General features: G+C 41.1%; 1 protein-coding gene across 1 annotated transcript in view; it reads right to left on the bottom strand.

Annotated features, from left to right (window-relative positions):
• The window catches only part of TMC1 (transmembrane channel like 1), a 150,281-nt gene extending 128,680 nt beyond the window's left edge, over positions 1-21,601 (bottom strand). The window contains exon 1 of the mRNA XM_047096066.1: positions 21,564-21,601. Within this exon, the coding sequence (XP_046952022.1) occupies positions 21,564-21,601 (38 nt within the window). The remainder of the gene's footprint in view (positions 1-21,563) is intronic.
• Between the last annotated feature and the right edge of the window lie 296 nt (positions 21,602-21,897).

Raw genomic sequence — 21,897 nt, 5'->3', positions numbered from 1 at the left:
TTTGGTCACTCTTAGCCTTGGCCATACCTGTCATGTCTACTATAGAAGGGGATGTCTGTCTGCAGCCAGATAGAATGAAGCATATTTGCTATCGTGCTTCAGTCTCAGGTTCTATCTGAGCTTGAGAATCAATTTTATTCTTGCCTTTAGGTTCTGGGAGTCACCCCCTACGATCTTTTAGCTTAAGCCAGCTAAGCTGCAGTATATGGTCTTCAACCAAATTGCCCTTAACTAATATACACCCTCAAGATCTACAGGTTGCAAAAAGTCTAGCAAAGATTCATACCCAGGTCTGCATGATTCCAACATTTGTTCTGCTACCCACATTGCCAAGAGATAATAATATTATGCAGTGATAAGAACAAGTACAGTTCTGGGATGCATAAACAGAGCTGTAGCAGTCAGAACACTGATATAATCATTCAAACATACTCAGAAGTGATCATATTCTTATATTCTGAATACTTCAGCTCCACAGCTAAGGAATGGTCTGGGTAAACTGAAGAATGTTCACTAGAGAGCCATAAAAGAAGATTAAAGAGTTGGAAATGAGAAAAAGTACATAGCATGCATTTGCCTCTACAAGTCTATTGACGCTTCATATCCTGCATCCAAACATCTTTCTCATTATGGTCTTATACTGTTTTTTTTGTTTTTGTTTTTGTTTTTTTAACATTTTATATTGCTTTGTCTCACCTCCCCAAAAAGGCTATGATCTTCTTGATGTCAAGGAATAGCTATTATATTTTTGTTGCATTCAATAAATAATAAATATTGTGTTAAATGATCTAAAACTAAAGGTATACAGCTTGTTCAAACACAGGGAACTGAGAAAACAATTTAATAATTTGATATGAATGTCTACATTGATGGGAACTGACTTTTCTCGATACCACAACCAGAATAAGAGGAAGAAATCTCACATACTAACATGAGATATTTAGTTAGTTTAGGGATATATGTCCAGATTGGAGCAATCATTGTGAGATGTGTCACAGAAGGAAAAGCCTTAGATATTCAGCTTCTTCATAGGGATATTTGTCATTGTCTCAGGCCATTTGGGTTTGGATCTTTTTAACTTCTCACTTCATAAAGAGTTATGGACTTTATGACTCTTTAAGTCTCTCCAAGACCTATAAAGGCATCAGAGAGGAGTGGAGTTTTATCTTTTTTCCCCCTTTTAGAACACACCATATGGATATACCTAATATTTACGAATGTTGGCATATGAAACTCAGATACTAAAAGTTAATATCTTTAGTAAAGACCAGACCTGTGAAAGAAAGGAGAAAGATATGTTTTGAAGATGTTCCCAATTTTCTGCTTGCATCGTGTGAAAGTTTTGATAACAAAAGGAATCCTTGAGTAATGAAGTCAAAACATATTGTAAACTCAGTTTTGGCATTTTGCTTTCAACTACAATGAAATACCTAGGAATGAATTAATTCTCTTACCTTAAGCAACTAGAAATCCAGACAATATGCATGAAACATTTTCAGACATTGCTCAACAGATAGCCCAAGACAGTAATCCGTGAAAAAAGGGGAGTAAATGAAATGAGCCCTGACATTGCCTGATCACTTTGCCTAAGAAGATTCTAGGCTGCAAATGGAGGTGGGGGGGTCAAGATAGGGAGGTTTGTGGTCTCACTGAGTTAAGGAGACATAGTTATGTTTTTAGGGAGTTTTCCAAAGCAGCTAAGAATTTTTGAGGTGAAATACCAGATAGGAAGGAGCAGGCAGAATAATTTCTGGAGCTCGCAAGAGTCAGGAATAGTTTGAGTTTTCCACCAGCCATAGGGAGACCTCCTAATTTGTGGAGCATTGGTTAACAACCCTCAGAGAGTTATTGCCTAGACCAAGTTATTCTGCTGTGAACTTACCCTAACAGAGCTTAAGATCAAGACTCCAAAACATCCAGCTAATTTGAACAGATTTAACTGCATCCCACAATATAGTCCAAAAATATTTAAAGGAATAGCAAAAAATCCTGGACCCAAACATGTAAATTCAACATTTCCAACAGCAAGTGAAGTAATTACCAGGCAGACAAAGAAGTTGGAAAATTAATACCTCCCTCCCAACAGAAGACCAATCAAGTGCATCAGGTCCAGAAATGTCATAGATGGTAGAAGTAGACATTAATAGTAAACCAGCATAAATATACACCATGTGCTTAAGAACATAATGTGAAAAATTACAAAAAGATATACTTTAAAAACACAAATCAAATTCTAGAGATGAAAAATAGAATATCTGAAGTGAGAAACACACTGGATGTGACAAACAGTAAACTTGACAATGATGAAGAAAAGCGCACCAAACTTGAAGATAGAGACTTTATCCAAAATGAAAGAAGCAAAATAGAAGATTTTAGAAAATGGAAGACTATCTCTGACCTGTGGGACGATATTAAACCATCTAAAATACATGTCATTTAAGTCCCAGAAGGGGGAGTCAGAAAAAAAGTGAGGAAATAATGACCAAAAATGTTTCAAAAATTTGACAGCTAAGGGAACCACAAACAGAAAAAGAGATAAACAAAATTATACCAAGGCATAAACAAATTGCCAGAATGAACAGTAATAATGAGCACTTTAAAAGCAGGCAGACAAAACTGACACAAGATAAAAATAATCACAGACATCTCATCAGAAACTAAGAAAGAGAAAAATTTTAAAGCACTGAAAGGAAAAACAAACAAAGAAAAGGAAAACAAAGTTTTTCAGCCCAAAATTATCTTCTCACCAAAAAACATCTTTCATAATAAAGATACTTTCAAACATATAAATCTTGAGAATTAATTGCCCACAGACCTGTCCTACAAGACATAGTAAAGGCAATTCCTCAGACAGAAGAAGAATGATACCAGAAAGAAAAAAATTTGCTTCTGAAATATGGAAGAAAAACACCCTGAATATGGTAAATGTATGGGGTAAATATAAAAAAGACTTTTTTTTTCTTCTTTTTCCAAACTTCTTCGTAAAGATAATTAAATGTTTAAAACAAAAATAATAACGATAAACTGTGGGGATTATAATATACATGGAAATAAAATGTACAAAAACAATAACACAAGGTACAGGAGGAGAAAATGAAATTATACTATAGCAAATTTATTAAAATATTTGTAGAGTGATATACCATTATTTGAAAGTGCAATGTGTTAAGTTAAAGATGCATGTTGTAAACTTACTAAAACAGAATAACAAAAAAAAGATAAAGCTAATATACCAATAATGGAGATAGAGTAGTTGAAAAAAATACTAAATCCAAAATAAGGTAAGAAAAGAGAATAAAGAACGAAGAAGCGATAAGACAAAATAAAGAAAATAGCATAAAACACACTGAACATTGCTAGTAATTAGGGAAATGCAAATGAAATCATAATGATGTACATACTACAACACGCTTTCTCAAAAGGCTAAAATTAAAAAGGTTTACTTGCAATATCAACTTTTTGTGAAGATTCAGATCACTAGAACTCTCATATATTGCTGGTGAAAATACAAAATTTTATAGCCACTTTGGAAAGGAATTGGGCAGATTCTTATAGAATTAACCAATCACTCACCATACAACCAAGCAATTTAAATCCATACATTCACACAAAGACTTGTATTCAAAGGTTCGTACGAGTTTTAATCACAATAGCCCCAAATTGGAAACAATTACAATGTTCATCAATAGGTAAATGGATAAACGAACTGTGGTACACACATACAATGGAATACTACTCAACAACCAAAAGTAACAAACTCTTGGTATATCTAATTATGTGGGTAAATCTCAAAAGCATTAAGTTAAACCTAAGAAGCTAGATACAAGAGTACTTGCTGTATGTTTCCATCTACATGAAATTCTAGAAAATCCAGACTAATCCATGGCAAAAAGCAACATAGTGATTGCTTGGCTCCAGTGGTATGGGGGGTATGGGGTAAGGGGTATGGGGTATGGGGTATGGGGGGTGGGGATAGAATGTATAGATTTATGCCAAAGAGGCCTAAGGAACATTTGAGAGGGGCAGAAGTCTTGATTGTGTTGGTCATTATAGTACTATGTAAATATTTGTCAAATCTTCTTAAACTGGACATTTTATTTATTTGTTTCTTTATTTTTAATGTTTATTTATTCCTGGGAGAGAGAGAGAGAGAGAGAGAGAGAGAAAGAGAGAGAGGGAGACAGAGTGCAAGCGGGGAAAGGGCAGAGAGAGGAGACACAGAATCTGAAGCAGGCTCTAGGTTCTGAGCTGTCAGCACAGAGCCCCACGTGGGGCTCGAACCCACAAAGCATGAGATCATGACCTGAGCTGAAACAAAGAGTTGGATGCTCAACCAACTGAGCCACCCAGGTGCCCCTAGTTGGACATTTTAAATGTGTACAGTTTATTGGGCAGAAATTGTATCTCAACAAAGCTGGTTTTTAAAGCGGAATTAAAGAAATGGAAATAACATAGTGTTAATAGTTTATTGTTCAGATGAATGTCATCCCTTAGTCATCGCTGATGGGCATTTCAAACCCAACAAATGCTGTCTATTGCAGAGAAATTCTGAAGGCACAGACCCCATGAGAAACAAAAACATCAGGTTTTTTTATTTTTAAATTTTTTAAGTTATTTATTTATTTATTTTGAGAGAGAGCAAGCGTGAGTGGGGGAGAGGCTGAAAGAGAGGGAGAGAGAATCTCAAGCAGGCTCCTCACTGTCAGCACAGAGCCTGACGCGGGGCTTGAACCCACAACCCATCTGAGCTGAAGTCGGATGCTTAACCAACTGAGCCACCCAGACACCCTAATGTAAAGCAATGGTTTGATTCTGGTTTTGTTTCAATAACTATTCAGTACTTCCACGAATTATATTAATCTATAAACTCTTTGAGAAGAAGGACAACTCTGTCAAGTCAAATTCTTCCCAGAGTACATAAAAAGAATCAAACGAATTGTTCGTTGAAGTGACCAAATAAATAAATGAATACAATGAATTTCTATGATAATCTATAATTCTAACACATCCCTATATATTATTTATCTCTTATAGGAAATGCTATCTATTCATCTTTAAAACATCATCCGTATGAGCATCACAGATTTAGAATCTTGAAGAATCTGGACAAGCAGAGCTGGGGTTATCCTTGCATTGTTGGGGGTAAAAAGCACAGGGCCAAACAATAGCATAGCAACATGGCGATGATTGCCATCTGCACTGTGCATGTCATTTCGGGGTTTACAGGTGTCCTTCACAAGCATTAATTCATTTAAGAGCACTATGTTAGCAATAGGCAATTTCTACCCGTAAATAACAGAATCTATTACGCACAGAACAAGAATTTCTAAGGGCTTTTCTAGTTAATACTTTGTTAATCTGTTTGAAACAAAGACACACAGAGAGAAAGATCAACATGATTACATTTTAAATTACAATTCAGAATTATCATCGTTTTTACAGATGGCTAGTCTGCATTGCAAGGTATTTCTTTGCAATATACTGATGTTCTTAACTATCAGCCTTCCTCCTGGAAACTCTCCATTCCCTTAGCTTCTGTTACTTTCTTCTCTCACCCCTCTGGCCCATCCTTTCTGTTTCTTCCATGGGCTTATCCTCCTCGACTCACCACTAAATGAGGAATCTGTCCAGGGTTCCATTACTGGGTCTCTGATTGTCTTGATATTTTATACACTCTTCCTGGGAAGTCATGTGATTCTAGAAACTTCATCTCTCAGATGTTGCCAGAATCGCTATCACCAACACCCACCCTCTTCCTGAGCTCCAGAAAATGCTTTGCAGATAAGCAAGTCATTCTCCCAACCAAACCTTTTCCCCCCTCAGTCTTTTATTTGCTGGAATTTCCTTCTACTCAGTTGACCAAGCCGGAAACACAAGAGTTATTTTTGATACCCTCCTCTCCCTCATCTTCCCACACTCAATCTCACCAAGTACTAGTATTTCTATATTCCAAATGCTTTGGGAATCCTTCCTTTCTATGCCAGATGCAAACCTCACAGACCTCATAAAACTTCCTTCAAATGCTTCCTTCCTCCCTACAGCTCCAACAGCATCCCAGCCCCAACCAATCACTTGACCTTGGAGTGCCAAACACAGCAGAGTCAACGACACGCAAGCCCAGAGTGTTAGGATCTCTGCCACTTCCAGGCCTGGATAGAACACCACACCACGGAGGGTGGGATCTGACATCTTACAGTGATGCCTTGTTGAAGGGGGCTAGGTAACCCAACTCAGCCATGTGTTGTGCTAACTATCCATGGGGTGAGAACAGGACAGGAGGGATCCAGGCCAATAAATTTGCCTTCCTTCATCTCTTCATGGGTTACCCCTTGGCACAGTTTCGCCTTGTGTGCTGTCTGGAGAAGTTTAACATACTGAGCAATGCACCTGCCAACTGACCTACTTTGTCCCTTCATAGCTTATTGAAAGTGGTAGCCATCACGTTAACTTATCACTTGTCAACCTTTCACATCTAACCATCACGGTAATTCATCACTACATATTGTATAGAGTCTGACATGTAATATGCACTCAAAAATGGAAGCAATTAGTATGCTACCATTATGCAACCAAAATAGGCAATGCTATTGTTCTTTTCATTTCTTATGAAGCCAGAACATTGTCTTAAAAACTACATTCATTGTGTTAATTAATTTGTATCTATTTTATTAAATATCAACCAAATATAACTTTCATAGGAAAAGTTTTTCATAGAAGAAAAGTTTTTCAGAGAAAAAGTTTTTCACAGAAAAAAAAAGCTTTTCAAAGAAACAATTTTTCATAGAAAAAAAGCTTTTCAGAGAAAAAGTTTTTCAGAGAAAAAAGTTTTTCAGAGAAAATGTTTTCCATAGCAATAAAGGCTTTCAGAGAAAAAGTTTTTCATAAAACAAAAGTTTTTCAGAGAAAAAGAACTTTTCCAGAGAAAAAGTTTTTCAGAAAAAAAGTTTTTCAGAGGAAACATTTTTCAGAGAAAACGTTTTTCAGAGAAAAAAAGGTTTTCATAGAAAAAATTTTCATAGAAGAAAAGGTTTTCATAGAAAAAGTTTTTCATAGAACAAAAGTTTTTCTCATAGAAAACGTTTTTCATAGAAAAAAGTTTTTCATAGGCAAAGTTTCTCATAGAAAAAAAGCTTTTCACATAAAAAATGTTTTTCATAGAAAAAACGTTTTTTCACAGAAAAAGCTTTTCGTAGAAAAAAACGTTTTTCATAGAAAAAGTTTTTCGTAGAAAAGAAAGTTTTTCGGGGTGCCTGGGTGGCTTAGTCGGTTGAGTGTCTGACTTGGGCTCAGGTCATGATCTCACGGTCTGTGAGTTCGAGCCCCACGTCGGGCTCTGTGCTGACGGCTCAGAACCTGGAGCCTGCTTGGGATTCTGTGTCTGCCTCTCTCTCTCTGCCCCTCTCCCACTCATGCTCTGTCTCTCTCTCCATCAAAAATAAATAAACATTAAAAAAAATTAAAAAAAAAAAAGAAAGTTTTTCATAGAAAAAGTTTTTCACAGAAGAAAAGTTTTTCAGAGAAAATTTTTTCATAGAAGAAAAGTTTTTCTGAGAAAGTTTTTCATAGAAAAAGTTTTTCATAGAAAAAGTTTTTTGCAGAAAAACTTCTTTCATAGAAGAAAACCAAATGTCTACAGCCATTTATTTGTGGTGGGATTCTTTGTTTTTGTTGTTTTTTTAATATATTACATTTTTCTAAAATGTATATATTTCCTGCAACAACATATATTCCATTCATAATCAAGATAAGATGATTAAACTTTAAAACATGTGTTGTTATGAAAGCAGTAAGATGAACACAGAATAAATAATGGCCTGAATAAACAGCAGGGATCATCAATCCAATCTTGTTTAATGAAATGGTTGGCATTTAGGAGAGCTTGGGCAACCTTATGTAAGAATCGTTAGATCTAAAGTGAGCCTGCAAACATCCTAACTACCAAACTCACCTGAGGAACTCAAGGACCCCAGGTTGGAAGATACTAAAGAGGCTGAAATTAAACATCTTGATAAAATTTAAGCCTTGCCCTTATTAATGGAAAACCAACCCCACCTGATAAAAAGCGAATATCCAGCTCTGGGCCATTTCCAACAGTTTCTTTAAGAAATTCATGCAGATCCTCAAAAGAAGTGGATGTTTTTGTTTTTGTTTTCTGAAAACATTGACCTACTTTGATAATGACATTCCTAAGACCGTCCAGATGTTTGAAGTCAATACAACAACTAAGCCTATTAAATAGGATCCTGCTCACATTATCAAGACACAAGCCTGAAGCCTGGTGACTTTTAACAGATTATCTCTAAGCGAGGTCTCTGTCTCCACTTTCCATTCTAAGATTCATTAAGTCAGCTGAAGAAATGACCAAGACCAAGGTCATCTGGATTAGAAGTTCTATGCCGAAAAGCAAACATGTATTTCCAGGTTTTTCCTTATTTGAAAATTCTACCAGCTTGTCTTTGGGGGACTGAAATGAGGCTGAAAACAGATCCCATGTAAACATGCCACACATTATCTCCAGGGTACTGAAAATGCACCCTTGTGACCAGTCACGGCAACCAAAAACGTGTTTCATCGCATGGCTGACCATTTCACATGCATACCCCCTAGGAGGGGTTTATGTCTCTTTTCTGCATTTCCTCTGCCTTAATTCTCCTTCCTCTCCTTTTCGACTTTACTTAATTTGGAACTATATTTAATTCACAAACCGCAGCAGAAATGGTCTCCTTCACCAAGCTGCCCCCCACCCCAGTCTGACAAGAGGTCACTGCTGGGGAACAGAACCCCCAGTTTCAGTTATTGCTCTGGTTGTCACTGTATTTTGCTTTCCCTTATTGTCTCTCTGAATGAAATAAGTTCAAGCACTTACTAGTTGGTGAAAGCATTTGTCCATTAAAGAAATAATGAGCCCTTTCCAATTTCTTAAGACACAAGAGGACTCTAACCACAAAAATACAGAAAGGGAAAGCCCCAAAGAGGGAACAAAAATTATGGGGCGTGGGGGGTGGGAAAGCAACTAAAGTTTCCAATGTCTAAGAAAAGTAGAATATTCTAGAACCAGGTCTTTCTTTTGAAATACCTTTCTTGGGTGGCATCCTGGCGGCGTCCTGTCAGAATGTCTCAGCTGCCAGGTGACTTGAAGGATGACAGGTTGAAGGGACAAATGATTCAGGTTTGGTCCAGCATATCCACACACTTCTGCCTGTCGCTGAAGGCGCTCTCTGGTGCCATTTCACAGTCTGAAACATAAGAAGGTACTAATTTCCTCGCCATTAAATTTTCACGAATGCTTAGTTTGCCATTTAAGGATGGAGGACTCAGGTCAAAAGGGCTGTATTTGGGGCTCATGTTTGAAACAAAACGAAACTAATCGTGTAAGTTGTATTCAAAGCAAATCTGGCTTTATCCCAGTATGTATCCGCTGGCCTGCCTTGTCTGGAAAGCCTTCGGTTCCAGGGCTTTATTGGAATTACAAATACAGAGGCCAGTGTGAGCGTACTCTTAGAAAGGTGAGAAATACTGACCACCAGCTGTACTTGTGAAATTAAATGAGTAAATAAACAAGATACGCCTACATCAGGAGTTCAGGTTTAAGTGCAAAGCTACAGAGCATTCAAGTTAGCAATCAATCTCCAGTGTGAGGAAACCTGGAGACATTGCATTTATTTTCTCAACTTTTCCCGAATAAAACTGACTGAAAGAAGAAGTGGCTACTTTCTGGGCAAAATTTTAAAACTTTTCTCTTTGTCAAAACTTCTCATCAAAGGGTGGTCATCTCTGATTTAGAATGATAAACAAAAAAGATTTCCATCATTGAAAAGAAGGAAAGGGACAAAGAGTGCTGTAATTGAACGTTGCAAAACAGGCTGCCTTTTTGAGAGGGAAGACACTGGCTTTCTCTGGTTACTTTGGCGATAGCCGCTGACCTTGGCAAGAGAAAGCGCTGTTCTGTAACCGATCCCAGTGGCCCATTTACACCAGAGTAGCTTGTGGCTTCGCAAGTGGATTTGTGCACAGATCTGACCCACTGAGAATCTAAGGAGTAGTACAAAGGCTCCAGCCAAAGTTGCATGTAGCACACTCAAAACTATGGCTTAAAACAAAGCTCTGTAAGGAGGATACTCACCTAGTTTTTCCCTGTGCAGACACCGTATCGTCACTGCAACAGTCAGACAGGATAGAGCTGATACAAGCACTTGTATTTTAAAGATGCCCTGAGGGGTTCTTCAACTTGCGAATGTCTAAAGACATTAAGAAATTTTATTGTAGGGACACCCGGGGGGCTCAGTCAGTTGGGCAACCGACTTCAGCTCAGGTCATGATCTCAGAGTTTGTGAGTTCCAGCCCTGAGTCGGGCCCTGGGCTGACAGCTCGGAGCCTGGATCCTGCTTCGGATTCTGTGTCTCCCTGTCTCTCTGGCCCTCCCCCGCTCATGCTCTGTCTCTCTTTCTCACTCAAAAATAAATACACATTAAAAAAAAATTTTTTAGAGGAGGAAGATGGCGGCGTAGGAGGACGCTGGGCTCACCTGGTCCTGCTGATCACTGAGATCCCACCCGCATCTGCCTAAATAACACAGAAAACCGCCAGAAGACTAGCAGAGCGGACTCTCCGGAGCCAAGTGTAGACGAGAGGCCCCCGGAAGAGGCAGGAAGGGCGGAGAGGCGGTGCGCGCGACAGGGACCGGCGGGAGGGCGCCGGGGCGGCGGAAGGGCGGCCCTCCCGGCAAGGCAGAGCCGCGGGGTCTGAAAGCGGAGGGGCCCGACTCCGTGAGTTCTGACAGCCAGCAGGACTTAACATCTGGAAGGTTACAAGCGGACAGCTCTGCTCGGAGAGCGGGAGGGAGAGTTGTTGAGCCCCGGACGGCAGAGCTCAGCTTGGCGGGGAACAGAGGCGCCCGCCAGCGCCGTCTCCCTCGCCCATCCCCCAGCTGAAATTCCAAAGGGAACCGGTTCGGCATGGAACTTGCTGGCACCGCACAAGTACCCAGCGCTGTGCTTCTGCGGATCCATCCCTCCGACGGGCCTGCCTCCCTCCCGGTGCCGCAGGGCCCCTCCCGCAGGGGACCAAAGACCTAAGCCTGCCCCTCCCGCCCCTGTGCACCTTGCGGATCCACACTGGCTAATACGCCAGATCCCATCCAAGCCTGGCAGTGTGCAAGCAGCCCAGACAGGGGCCACACCACTCCACAGTGAGTCCTGCCCTTGGGAGAAGGGAAGATAAGGTACACACCGGTCTGACTGTGGCCCCGGCGGCAGCCTGGGGGCAGACATCAGGTCTGACTGTGGCCCCGCCCACCAACACAACTTACTCCAGACAGCACAGGGGAAGGGCCCTGAAGTTCTGTGCCACCCCAGGGACTATCCAAAATGACGAAACGGAAGAATTCTCCTCAAAAGAAACTCCAGGAAGTAGTGACAGCTAACGAATTGATCAAAAACGATTTAAGCAATATAGCAGAAAATGGATTTAAAATAATAGTCATAAAATTAATCACTGGGCTTGAAAAAAGTATAGAAAACAGCAGAGACTCTATTGCTACAGAGATCAAGGGACTAAGAAATAGTCATGAGGAGCTAAAAAATGCAAAATAAAATGCAGGCGACCACAGCTCAGATTGAAGAGGCAGAGGAGAGAATAGGTGAATTAGAAAATAAAATTATGGAAAAAGAGGAAGCTGAGAAAAAGAGAGATTAAAAAATCTAAGAGTGTGAGGGGAGAATTCGAGAACTAAGTGATGCAATCAAACAGAACAGTATCTGTATAATAGGAATTCCAGAAGAGGAAGAGAGAGAGAAAGGGGCTGAAGGTGTACTTGAACAAATCATAGCTGAGAACTTCCCTGATCTGGGGAAGGAAAAAGGCATTGAAATCCAAGAGGCACAGAGAACTCCCTTCAGACGTAACTTGAATCGATCTTCTGCACTACATATCATAGTGAAATTGGCAAAATACAAGGATAAAGAGAAAATTCTGAAAGCAGCTAGGGATAAACATGCTCTAACATGTAAAGGGAGACCGATAAGACTTGTGATGATTTATCTACTGAAACTTGGCAGGCCAGAAAGGAATGGCAGGAGATCTTCAATGTGATGGACAGAAAAAATTTGCAGCCGAGAATCCTTTATCCAGCAAGTCTGTCATTCAGAATAGAAGGAGAGATAAGGTCTTCCCAAACAAACAAAAACTGAAGGAATTCATCACTAAACCAGCTCCACAAGAGATCCTAAGGGGGATCCTGTAAGACAAGGTACCAGAGACATCACTAGAAGCATGAAACCTACAGACATCACAATGACTCTAAACCCATATCTTTCTATAATAACACTGAGTGTAAATGGACTAAATGCTCAAACCAAAAGACATAGGGTATCAGAATGGATAAAAAAACAAGACCTATCTATTTGCTGTCTACAAGAGACTCATTTTAGACCTGAGGACACCTTCAGATTGAAAGTGAGGGGATGGAGAACTATCTATCTTGCTACTGGAAGTCAAAAGAAAGCTGGAGTAGCCATACTTGTATCAGACAAACTGACTTTAAATTAAAGGCTGTCACAAGAGATGAAGAAGGGCATTATATAATAATTACAGGGTCTATCCATCAGGAAGAGCTAACAATTATAAATGTCTATGCGCCGAATACAGGAGCCCCCAAATATATAAAACAATCACAAACATAAGCAACCTTATTGATAAGAATGTGGTAATTGCAGGGGACTTTAATACTCCACTTACAACAATGGAGAGATCATCTAGACACAGGATCAATAAAGAAACAAGGGCCCTGAATGATACATTGGACCAGATGGACTTGACAGATATATTTAGAACTCTGCATCCCAAAGCAACAGAATATACTGTCTTCTCGAGTGCACATGGAACATTCTCCAAGATAGATCACATACTGGGACACAAAACAGCCCTTCATAAGTATACAAGAATTGAGATCATGCCATGCACACTTTCAGACCACAATGCTATGAAGCTTGAAATCAACCACAGGAAAAAGTCTGGAAAACCTCCAAAAGCCTGGAGGTTAAAGAACACCCTACTAAAGAATGAATGGGTCAACCAGGCAATTACAGAAGAAATTAAGAAATATATGGAAACAAATGAAAATGAAAATACAACAATCCAAATTCTTTGGGATGCAGCGAAGGCAGTCCTGAGAGGAAAATACATTGCAATCCAGGCCTATCTCAAGAAACAAGAAAAATCCCAAATACAAAATCTAACACCTAAAGGAAATAGAAGCAGAACAGCAAAGACACCCCAAACCCAGTAGAAGAAGAGAAATAATAAAGATCAGAGTAGAAATAAAAATATAGAATCTAAAAAAACTGTAGAGCAGATCAATGAAACCAAGAGTTGTTTTCTTGAAAAAATAAACAAAATTAATAAACCTCTAGCCATGCTTCTCAAAAAGAAAAGGGAGATGACCCAAATAGATAAAATCATGAATGAAAATGGAATTATTACAACCAATCCCTCAGAAATGCAAGCAATTATCAGGGAATACTATGAAAAATTATATGCTAACAAACTGGACAACCTGAAAGAAATGGACAGATTCCTAAATACCCACACACTCCCAAAACTCAAACAGGAATAAATAGAAAGCTTGAACAGACCCATAACCAGCAAAGAAATTGAATCCATTATCAAAAATCTCCCAACAATAAGAGTCCAGGACCAGATGGCTTCCCAGGGGAATTCTACCAGACATTTAAAGCAGAAATAATACCTATCCATCTCAAGCTATTCCAAAAAATAGAAAAGGAAGGAAAACTTCCATACTCATTCTATGAAGCCAGCATTACTTTAATTCCTAAACCAGACAGAGACCCAGTAAAAAAAGAGAACTACAGGCCAATATCCCTGATGAATATGGATGCAAAAATTCTCAGTAAGATACTAGCAAATCGAATTCAACAGCATATAAAAAGAATTATTCACCATGATCAAGTGGGATTCATTCCTGGGCTTCAGGGCTGGTTCAACATTCACAAATCAATCAATGTGATACATCACATTAATAAAAGAAAAGATAAGAACCATATGATCCTGTCAATCAATGCAGAAAAAGCATTTGACAAAATTCATCATCCTTTCTTAATAAAAACCCTCAAGAAAGTCGGGACAGAAGGAATATACTTAAACATCATAAAATCCATTTATGAAAAGCCCACACCTAATATCATCTTCAATGGGGAAAAACTGAGAGCTTTCTCCCTGAGATCAGGAACATGACAGGGATGTTCCCTCTCACCGCTGTTGTTTAACATAGTGTTGGAAGTTCTAGCATCAGCAATCAGACAACAAAAGTAAATCAAAGGCATCAAAATTGGCAAAAATGAAGTTAAGCTTTCACTTTTTGCAGATGACATGATATTATACATGGAAAATCCGATAGACTCCACCAAAAGTCTGCTAGAACTGATACATGAATTCAGCAAAGTCGCAGGATACAAAATCAATGTACAGAAATCAGTTGCATTCTTATACACTAAGAATGAAGCACCAGAAAGACAAAAAAAGAAACTGATCCCATTCACAACTGCACCAAAAATCGTAAAATACCTAGGAATAAAGCTAACCGAAGATGTAAAAGATCTGTAGTCTGAAAACTATAGAAACCTTATGAAGGAAATTGAAGAAGATATAAAGAAATGGAAAAAAAAATTCATGCTCATGGATTGGAAGAATAAATATTGTTAAAATGTCAATACTACCCAAAGCAATGTACACATTCAATGCATTCCCAACCAAAATTGCACCAGCATTCTTCTCGAAGCTAGAACAAGCAATCCTAAAATTTGTATGGAACCACAAAAGACCCCGAATAGCCAAAGTAATATTGAAGAAGAAGACCAAAGCGGGAGGCATCACAATCCCAGACTTTAGCCTCTACTACAAAGCTGTCATCATCAAGACAGCATGGTATTGGCACAAAAACAGACACATAAACCAATGGAATAGAATAAAGACTCCAGAATTGGACCCACAAATGTATGGCCAACTCATCTTTGACAAAGCAGGAAAGAATACCCAATGGAAAAAAGACAGTCTCTTTAACAAATGGTGCTGAGAGAACTGGACAGCAACATGCAGAAGAATGAAACTAAACCACTTTCTTACACCATACACAAAAATAAACTCAAAATGGATGAAGGATCTGAATGTGAGACAGGAAAGCATCAAAACCCTAGAGGAGAAAGCAGGAAAAAAACCTCTCTGACCTCAGCCACAGCAATTTCTTACTTGACACATCCCCAAGGGCAAGGGAATTAAAAGCAAAAATGAACTATTGGGACCTCATCAAGATAAAAACTTCTGCACTGCAAAGGAAACAATCAACAAAACTAAAAGGCAACCAACGGAATGGGAAAAGATATTTGCAAATGACATATCGGGCAAAGGGCTAGTACCCAAAATCTATAACAAGCTCACCAAACTCCACACCCGTAAAACAAATAACCCAGTGAAGAGATGGGCAGAAACATGAATAGACACTTCTCTAAAGAAGACCTCCAGATGGCCAACAGGAACATGAAAAGATGCTCAACGTCGCTCCTCATCAGGGAAATACAAATCAAAACCACACTCAGATATCACCTCACGCCAGTCAGGGTGGCTAAAATGAACAAATCAGGAGACTATAGATGCTGGAGAGGATGTGGAGAAACGGGAACCCTCTTGCACTGTTGGTGGGAATGCAAACTGGTTCAGCCGCTCTGGAAAACAGTGTGGAGGTTCCTCAAAAAATTAAAAATAGACCTACCCTATGACCCATCAATAGCACTGCTAGGAATTTACCCAAGGGATACAGGAGTGCTGATGCATAGGGACACTTGTACCCCAATGTTTATAGCGGTACTCTCAACAATAGCCAAATTATGGAAAGAGCCTAAATGTCCATCAACTGACAAATGGATAGAGAAATTGTGGTTTATACACACAATGGAATACTACGTGGCAATGAGAAAGAATGAAATATGGCCCCTTGTAGCAACGTGGATGGAACTGGAGAGTGTTATGTTAAGTGAAATAAGTCATACAGAGAAAGACAGATACCATATGTTTTCACTCTTAGGTAGATCCTGAGAAACTTAACAGAAGTCTATGGGGGAGAGGAAGAAAAAAAAAAAAAGAGGTTAGAGTGGGAGAGAGCCAAAGCATAAGAGACTCTTAAAAACTGAAGACAAACTGAGGGTTGATGGGGGGTGGGTGATGAGTATTGAGGAGGGCACCTTTTGGGGTGAGCACTGGGTGTTGTATGGAAACCAATTTGATAATAAATTTCATATTTAAACATTTGTTTAAATAAATAAATAAACAGAAATTCTATTCATCAAAAGATGTTTCAAAGAAACTAGATTTACATTTCACACAAGACTTTAGAAGAGTATAAAAAACAAAGAACTTCTACCTTTCAACAAAAGGCATGTACCCCAACAAAGGAAAAAAGAAAAAAAGACAAAAGATTTGAACAAATATTTCGTACATAAAGATATAAAATGGGCTGTAACCCAAGAGAAAAATGAACAAAAACGTGAACAGTCATTTCACAAAAGAAGGAAACATAGCCAATTGACATATGAAGAAAGACCCAATCTCATCGTGGGAAACACAAATCAGGACCACTAACGGTATGGGCATGTTGTTCCAACACCTCAGAGTTCCCCTGGGGTGAACTTGAAACTGGCCTCCAACCACACAAGGGCGGGAAGCATGGAAGAAAGAGGCAGGCCGCTGCCGTTTGGTAGGTGGCAGGTTTTTGTGTATCTTTTAAGATTTTTTTTTTAATTTATTAATTTTGAGAGACAGAGAGAGAGAGAGAATCCCAAACAGGCTCTGCCAGAAGCAAAGAGCCCCACACAGGGCCCGAACTCAGGAACCCTGAGATCACGACCTGAGCCGAAATCAAGAATCGGACACTTAATCGACTCAGCCACCCAAGCACCCCAGGTGGCAGTTTTAACAAACAAGGGAACATACTTACTTATCAGGTTTGTCTTCAGCAACCTCCAGACAAGTAGATCTCTGCACATACCCACTGGAATCTTCAGAGTTCATATAGAGGCCTGAATGCAGTTCAAATGGTCTCAACAATACATTGCTCTCTCAAGGCTGCGTCCTTGACAATGGCTCCACCTATGAGGATGGCAGGCAGAGTGTAGTTTGCAAAGATGAGGTGGGGGGGGGGGGGCTCTGACTTCCTCAGGGCCAGCTGGAGGGTCAACTGGCAGTCATGTCCTCTACATGACCTCCTCCAGCCCTCCACTGCTGGTGACTGGCTCTTGCAATCTTACATACTTCCCCTCTTTCATAATGTGCCCTGAACAATTAGCCAGGGTTTCATTAGCTTGGAGGTGACTCAGCTGATGGCTGACAATACTGGAGGCAGATACCACAGCCACAATATAGACACATGCAGGGCACAATATAGGCACCTGGGTGGCTCAGTCAGTTAAGTGTCCAACATTGGCTTAGGGCATGATCTCACAGCTCGTGGTTTTGAACCCTGCGTTAGGCTCTGTGCTGACAGCGTGGAGCCTGGAGCCTGCTTTGGATTCGGTGTCTCCCTCTCTCTCTGCCCAACCCCCTCTCGTACTCTGTCTCTCTCAAAAATAAATCAACATTAAATTTTTTTTAATATAGGCACATGCAAGAGAAAATATAGATTAAGACAACAATTCCATGGGGCGCCTGGGTGGCGCAGTTGGTTAAGCGTCCGACTTCAGCCAGGTCACGATCTCGCGGTGCGTGAGTTCGAGCCCCGCGTCAGGCTCTGGGCTGATGGCTCAGAGCCTGGAGCCTGTTTCCGATTCTGTGTCTCCCTCTCTCTCTGCCCCTCCCCCGTTCATGCTCTGTCTCTCTCTGTCCCAAAAATAAATAAACGTTGAAAAAAAAAATTAAAAAAAAAAAAAAAAAAAAAAAACAATTCCAGATTTTTTTTTTCACCAAGAGCCCCATGATCCAAACCACTGATTTATTAAGTCCCCTGGGCTGACCGTCAAATCATTCAGAATGTTCGTTTGTATCCTCATGTGTTTTAATAAAGATAATACAGGGCTCCTGGCTCGCTCAGTCACTTGAGTCTGACTCTTGATTTCAGCTCTGGTCATGATCTCATGGTTCTTCGGACAGCTCAGAGCCTGCTTGGGATTCTCTCTCTCTCCCTCCTTCTCGCCCCTCCCCTCCACATGTTTGCACGCTCTCTCTCTCTCTCTTCTTCTCAAAATAAATAAACTTTAAAAACAAAAAAAGAGGGGCGCCTGGGTGGCGCAGCCGGTTGGGCGTCCGACATCAGCCAGGTCACGATCTCACGGTCCGTGAGTTCGAGCCCCGCGTCAGGCTCTGGGCTGATGGCTCAGAGCCTGGAGCCCGTTTCCGATTCTGTGTCTCCCTCTCTCTCTGCCCCTCCCCCGTTCATGCTCTGTCTCTCTCTGTCCCAAAAATAAATAAACGTTGAAAAAAAAAAAAAAAAAAGAGGGGCGCCTGGGTGGCTCAGTCGGTTAAGCGTCCGACTTCGGCACAGGTCATGATCTCGTGAGTTCGAGCCCTGCGTCAGGCTCTGTGCAGACAGCTCAGAGCCTGGAGCCTGCTTCACATTCTGTGTCTCCCTCTCTCTCTCTCTCTGCCCCTTCCCTGCTCATGCTGTGTCTCTCTCTGTCTCAAAAATAAATAAACATTAAAAAAAATTTTTTTAATAAAAAAAAAATAAAAACAAAAAAAGGTGATACATTAGCAGACTCATCAGCTAAGACCACACAACATTTTGCTTGGATAATAGCCCGGGGTCTCCTTGTAAGGCAGTATTAATGTCCAAGGCTGTCCTATTTCAGAGGACAGCTTTTCTCATTACAGACATTTCAGAGTTCAGCCAGCTATCATTTAAGGCTTGCTGGGTGAATTTATTAAGGGCTTCTATGTGTTTACCATGTCTTTCAGGTCAATGTAGGGAATAAAGATGGTGGCCAGATGACTATACCAGTGGGAAACTGAATATCTCCACCTGACCTTGAGGAGAGGGAAGTTGGCAACTTTTGTTATTGTCAGATGGATTGTCCCTTCTGTCCAGGGAAAATGCAGGGTGCAGCAGCCCAACCACCAGTTGAGTGTCATGGTCGAAGATTTGTGCCACACAACGACTGGGACTGATCTGGAGCTACCCGGTAAATCCCTGAGCAGCGTGACCAATCAGTACCAAACCGGCCAATATCCTTTAATGTTACAGAATGACTGCATGGTTCTGGTGATATTCATCCTATATCCTGTATATGTTGGCTCTGTTGAGAGTGGTTTTTCCATTCTCAGCATAAGAGTGCGGGCGTGCTCAAATGTTCAATACCCAGGGTAAGCCACACGAACCCATCCCAAATTTGAGTGTGGCCACCATGGCTCTGATGGTGGTACTTTTAGCAATCCTCTGATGAGCAGTTGGATAGGCTCCCTGCACAGTCTGATTGACAGAAAAAGAATACCCATGCCCAAAGCTGTTAATAGTGTGTGCCACAAGCCAGGTTTTGGGGTCACTGTGGGTAATATTATGAATTAAGTGTGCCTATCCTAGCTTGTTCTCCCTTAATGTATTGTGTTAGTGCCTTCCAATTCTGAGCCCCAAAGGGGAGGTATCCACCATAGCAGTCCTGAAGACCCAGAGAGGGACACCTGACCACATACCCAGCAGTTAGATTGATTCCTTTGTGGGGCACACAAGTGGACCCACTATAGAAACATATTTCCATCAGGTGCCCATGACTGGATACCACAGGAGCAGCAGAAGTTTAAGATCAAAAAGATAATTAGTACAAACTTGCATGGGACAGTCTTTCCCTTCTATAAGAATTAACACTTGTGGGGAGCATCAGGGTGGCTCAGTTGTTCAAGCGTCTGACTCCTGATTTCGGCGCAGGTCATGATCTCATGGTTCATGAGTTTGAGCCCCCCCATCAAGCTCTGCACTGACAGTGCGGAGCCTGCTTGGAATTCTCTTTCTCCCCCTCTCTCTGATCCTTCTTGGCTTGCACATGCGCTCTCTCTCATTCTCTATCTCTCTCTGTCTCTCTCAAAATAAATAAATACACATTAAAAAAAAAAAAGAATTACACTTGAGGCCTGATCAGCAGAAGTCAATGTGGCTTGCAGCTTTAAGAACTTCACCTGGTTGTACACACCATACGTGCTGGCCACAGAAGGCAGCACTGTCAGGTATCAGGAGATGGGCTGGGGGTGGGATATGCCAGACTAGGGTCCCCTCCTTTTCCCCTCCTTCAATGCTGCAAGTTGCATTCCAGGTAACGTGTGTTTCAATAAGTCCAGCTTGCAGCACGACAAAGGGATCCCAGTAGAGACTGAGTAATTGTTCCTCACCCAGAGGTACAGAGGAACTCACCTCTCCAGGTGGGATGTCCTACTGAAGATTCCAGCAGATAACATCTCTCCCTGGCATGGGGGGGCTTGGTGTTTTCAGCAGCACGGCATGTTGATTCACAGTGAGAGTCGGGGCAATGGCTGTCTCCTGCAACTTCCATACATTTCAAATATTGGCTGCCGTACATTTCAAATATTGGCTGCTTAAAAATAAATAAATAAATAAATAAATAAATAAATAAATCGTTCGGTGTTTCAGCAGGTGTCCCCAGTGTGGTATACAGGACAATAGGACCTATTAGTTGATCATTCAAATGTAGCAAATCCTGGGATAGTACTTTAGTTTGCCTAGCCGAGGCAGTTTTACCTATTGGAAATTTAATCTGCTGCTTTACCATTACTTTTCCTTTCTACCAAACCTGCTACCTGCAAGTATAGGGGCAATGGGATCTTTGTTCAATGTCCTGTTCTTTTGCCCAGTGTCACACATCGTGACCCTTAGTATCTAACCCCTGATCGCTGTTTATTCAGCGAGGGTATCCAAACATGGTTTTCCGTTTCTCTCATCCCCTAATGGTGGTGGTCTGGTTTGCATGGCAACGGGGAAAGCTTGGGTTAGGGAAATAAGGTATCCTCACAAACGAAGGCCTCAGTGGGAGGCAGGGGACCAAAATAAAATCATCAGTTTACCAATCCCTCACTGGTTGAGCACTCCAGAGGATGACCCCCAGACTCCTTTGGTAGTTGCCTTGGGCATCGCTCAGAACACACAGGACGTGCTGTTCCTGCATTGACCGAATCTCTGTGCTTCAAGGGCAACCAAGCATCCTTGGCAATACGCCATCCCACCTGGGCACTGCAGTGGCTGCTCCTTCTATGGACCCAATCTGCTGTATCTCCTGAAGGGTTATGTGTTATGACTTTGCCTAGGCTAAGACATCAACTGCCCCATTGCCAGAGTATGTCAGTGCCTTAAGAGCCTGAATATGGAAAACAGTAAGGACTGCCTCAGGCTCTTGCAGACAAACCCAAATGTCTTTCCACATATCTTGCCCCTAACAAGGGCTTGTTTATGATCATACGCCCCTTGGCTTCCCAGTGTTCAACGCATAGGGTTAATGTTTTTTTAAATAGCCCAACTCTAAGTGAAAAGGGTTAAGGGTCAGAGTGCATGCGTAATCAATCACCTGCCAAACTGCTCACGGTCCAGCCTATTGGCAGCCATGCGTGATTCATGCCTGTTTCCACCCAGATGGTGTCAGTGTTGGGCTGAATAGCAACTGCAGTGCACGTGGGTGGTTTGCCCCCCTAGACCCATCTGTGTAACTGGCACCAGCGGGAATCTCCTCGTTGCCTCTCTGCAGGGGCCACAGGAACAGAGGCAGGAACATTCGGAGGATCTACGCTCTCAACAGGGCCCAGTAGTGCCCCGATTTCTAGAGACAGTGGGCTGATAGAGAGGGTGGCCCTCTGCTGCAAATAGGTAGGCCGCTTAATCAAAGTAGGAGTTTGAGCAACAGC

The sequence above is a fragment of the Lynx rufus genome, unplaced genomic scaffold (assembly GCF_022079265.1).
Source record: "Lynx rufus isolate CCGP_SWC_20201006 ecotype Redwood Valley unplaced genomic scaffold, mLynRuf1.p SCAF_10, whole genome shotgun sequence".
In the NCBI taxonomy this organism is placed as follows: domain Eukaryota; kingdom Metazoa; phylum Chordata; class Mammalia; order Carnivora; family Felidae; genus Lynx; species Lynx rufus.
The sequence above is the reverse complement of the archived record's forward strand: the minus strand, read 5'-3'. Positions and strand labels throughout refer to the sequence as shown.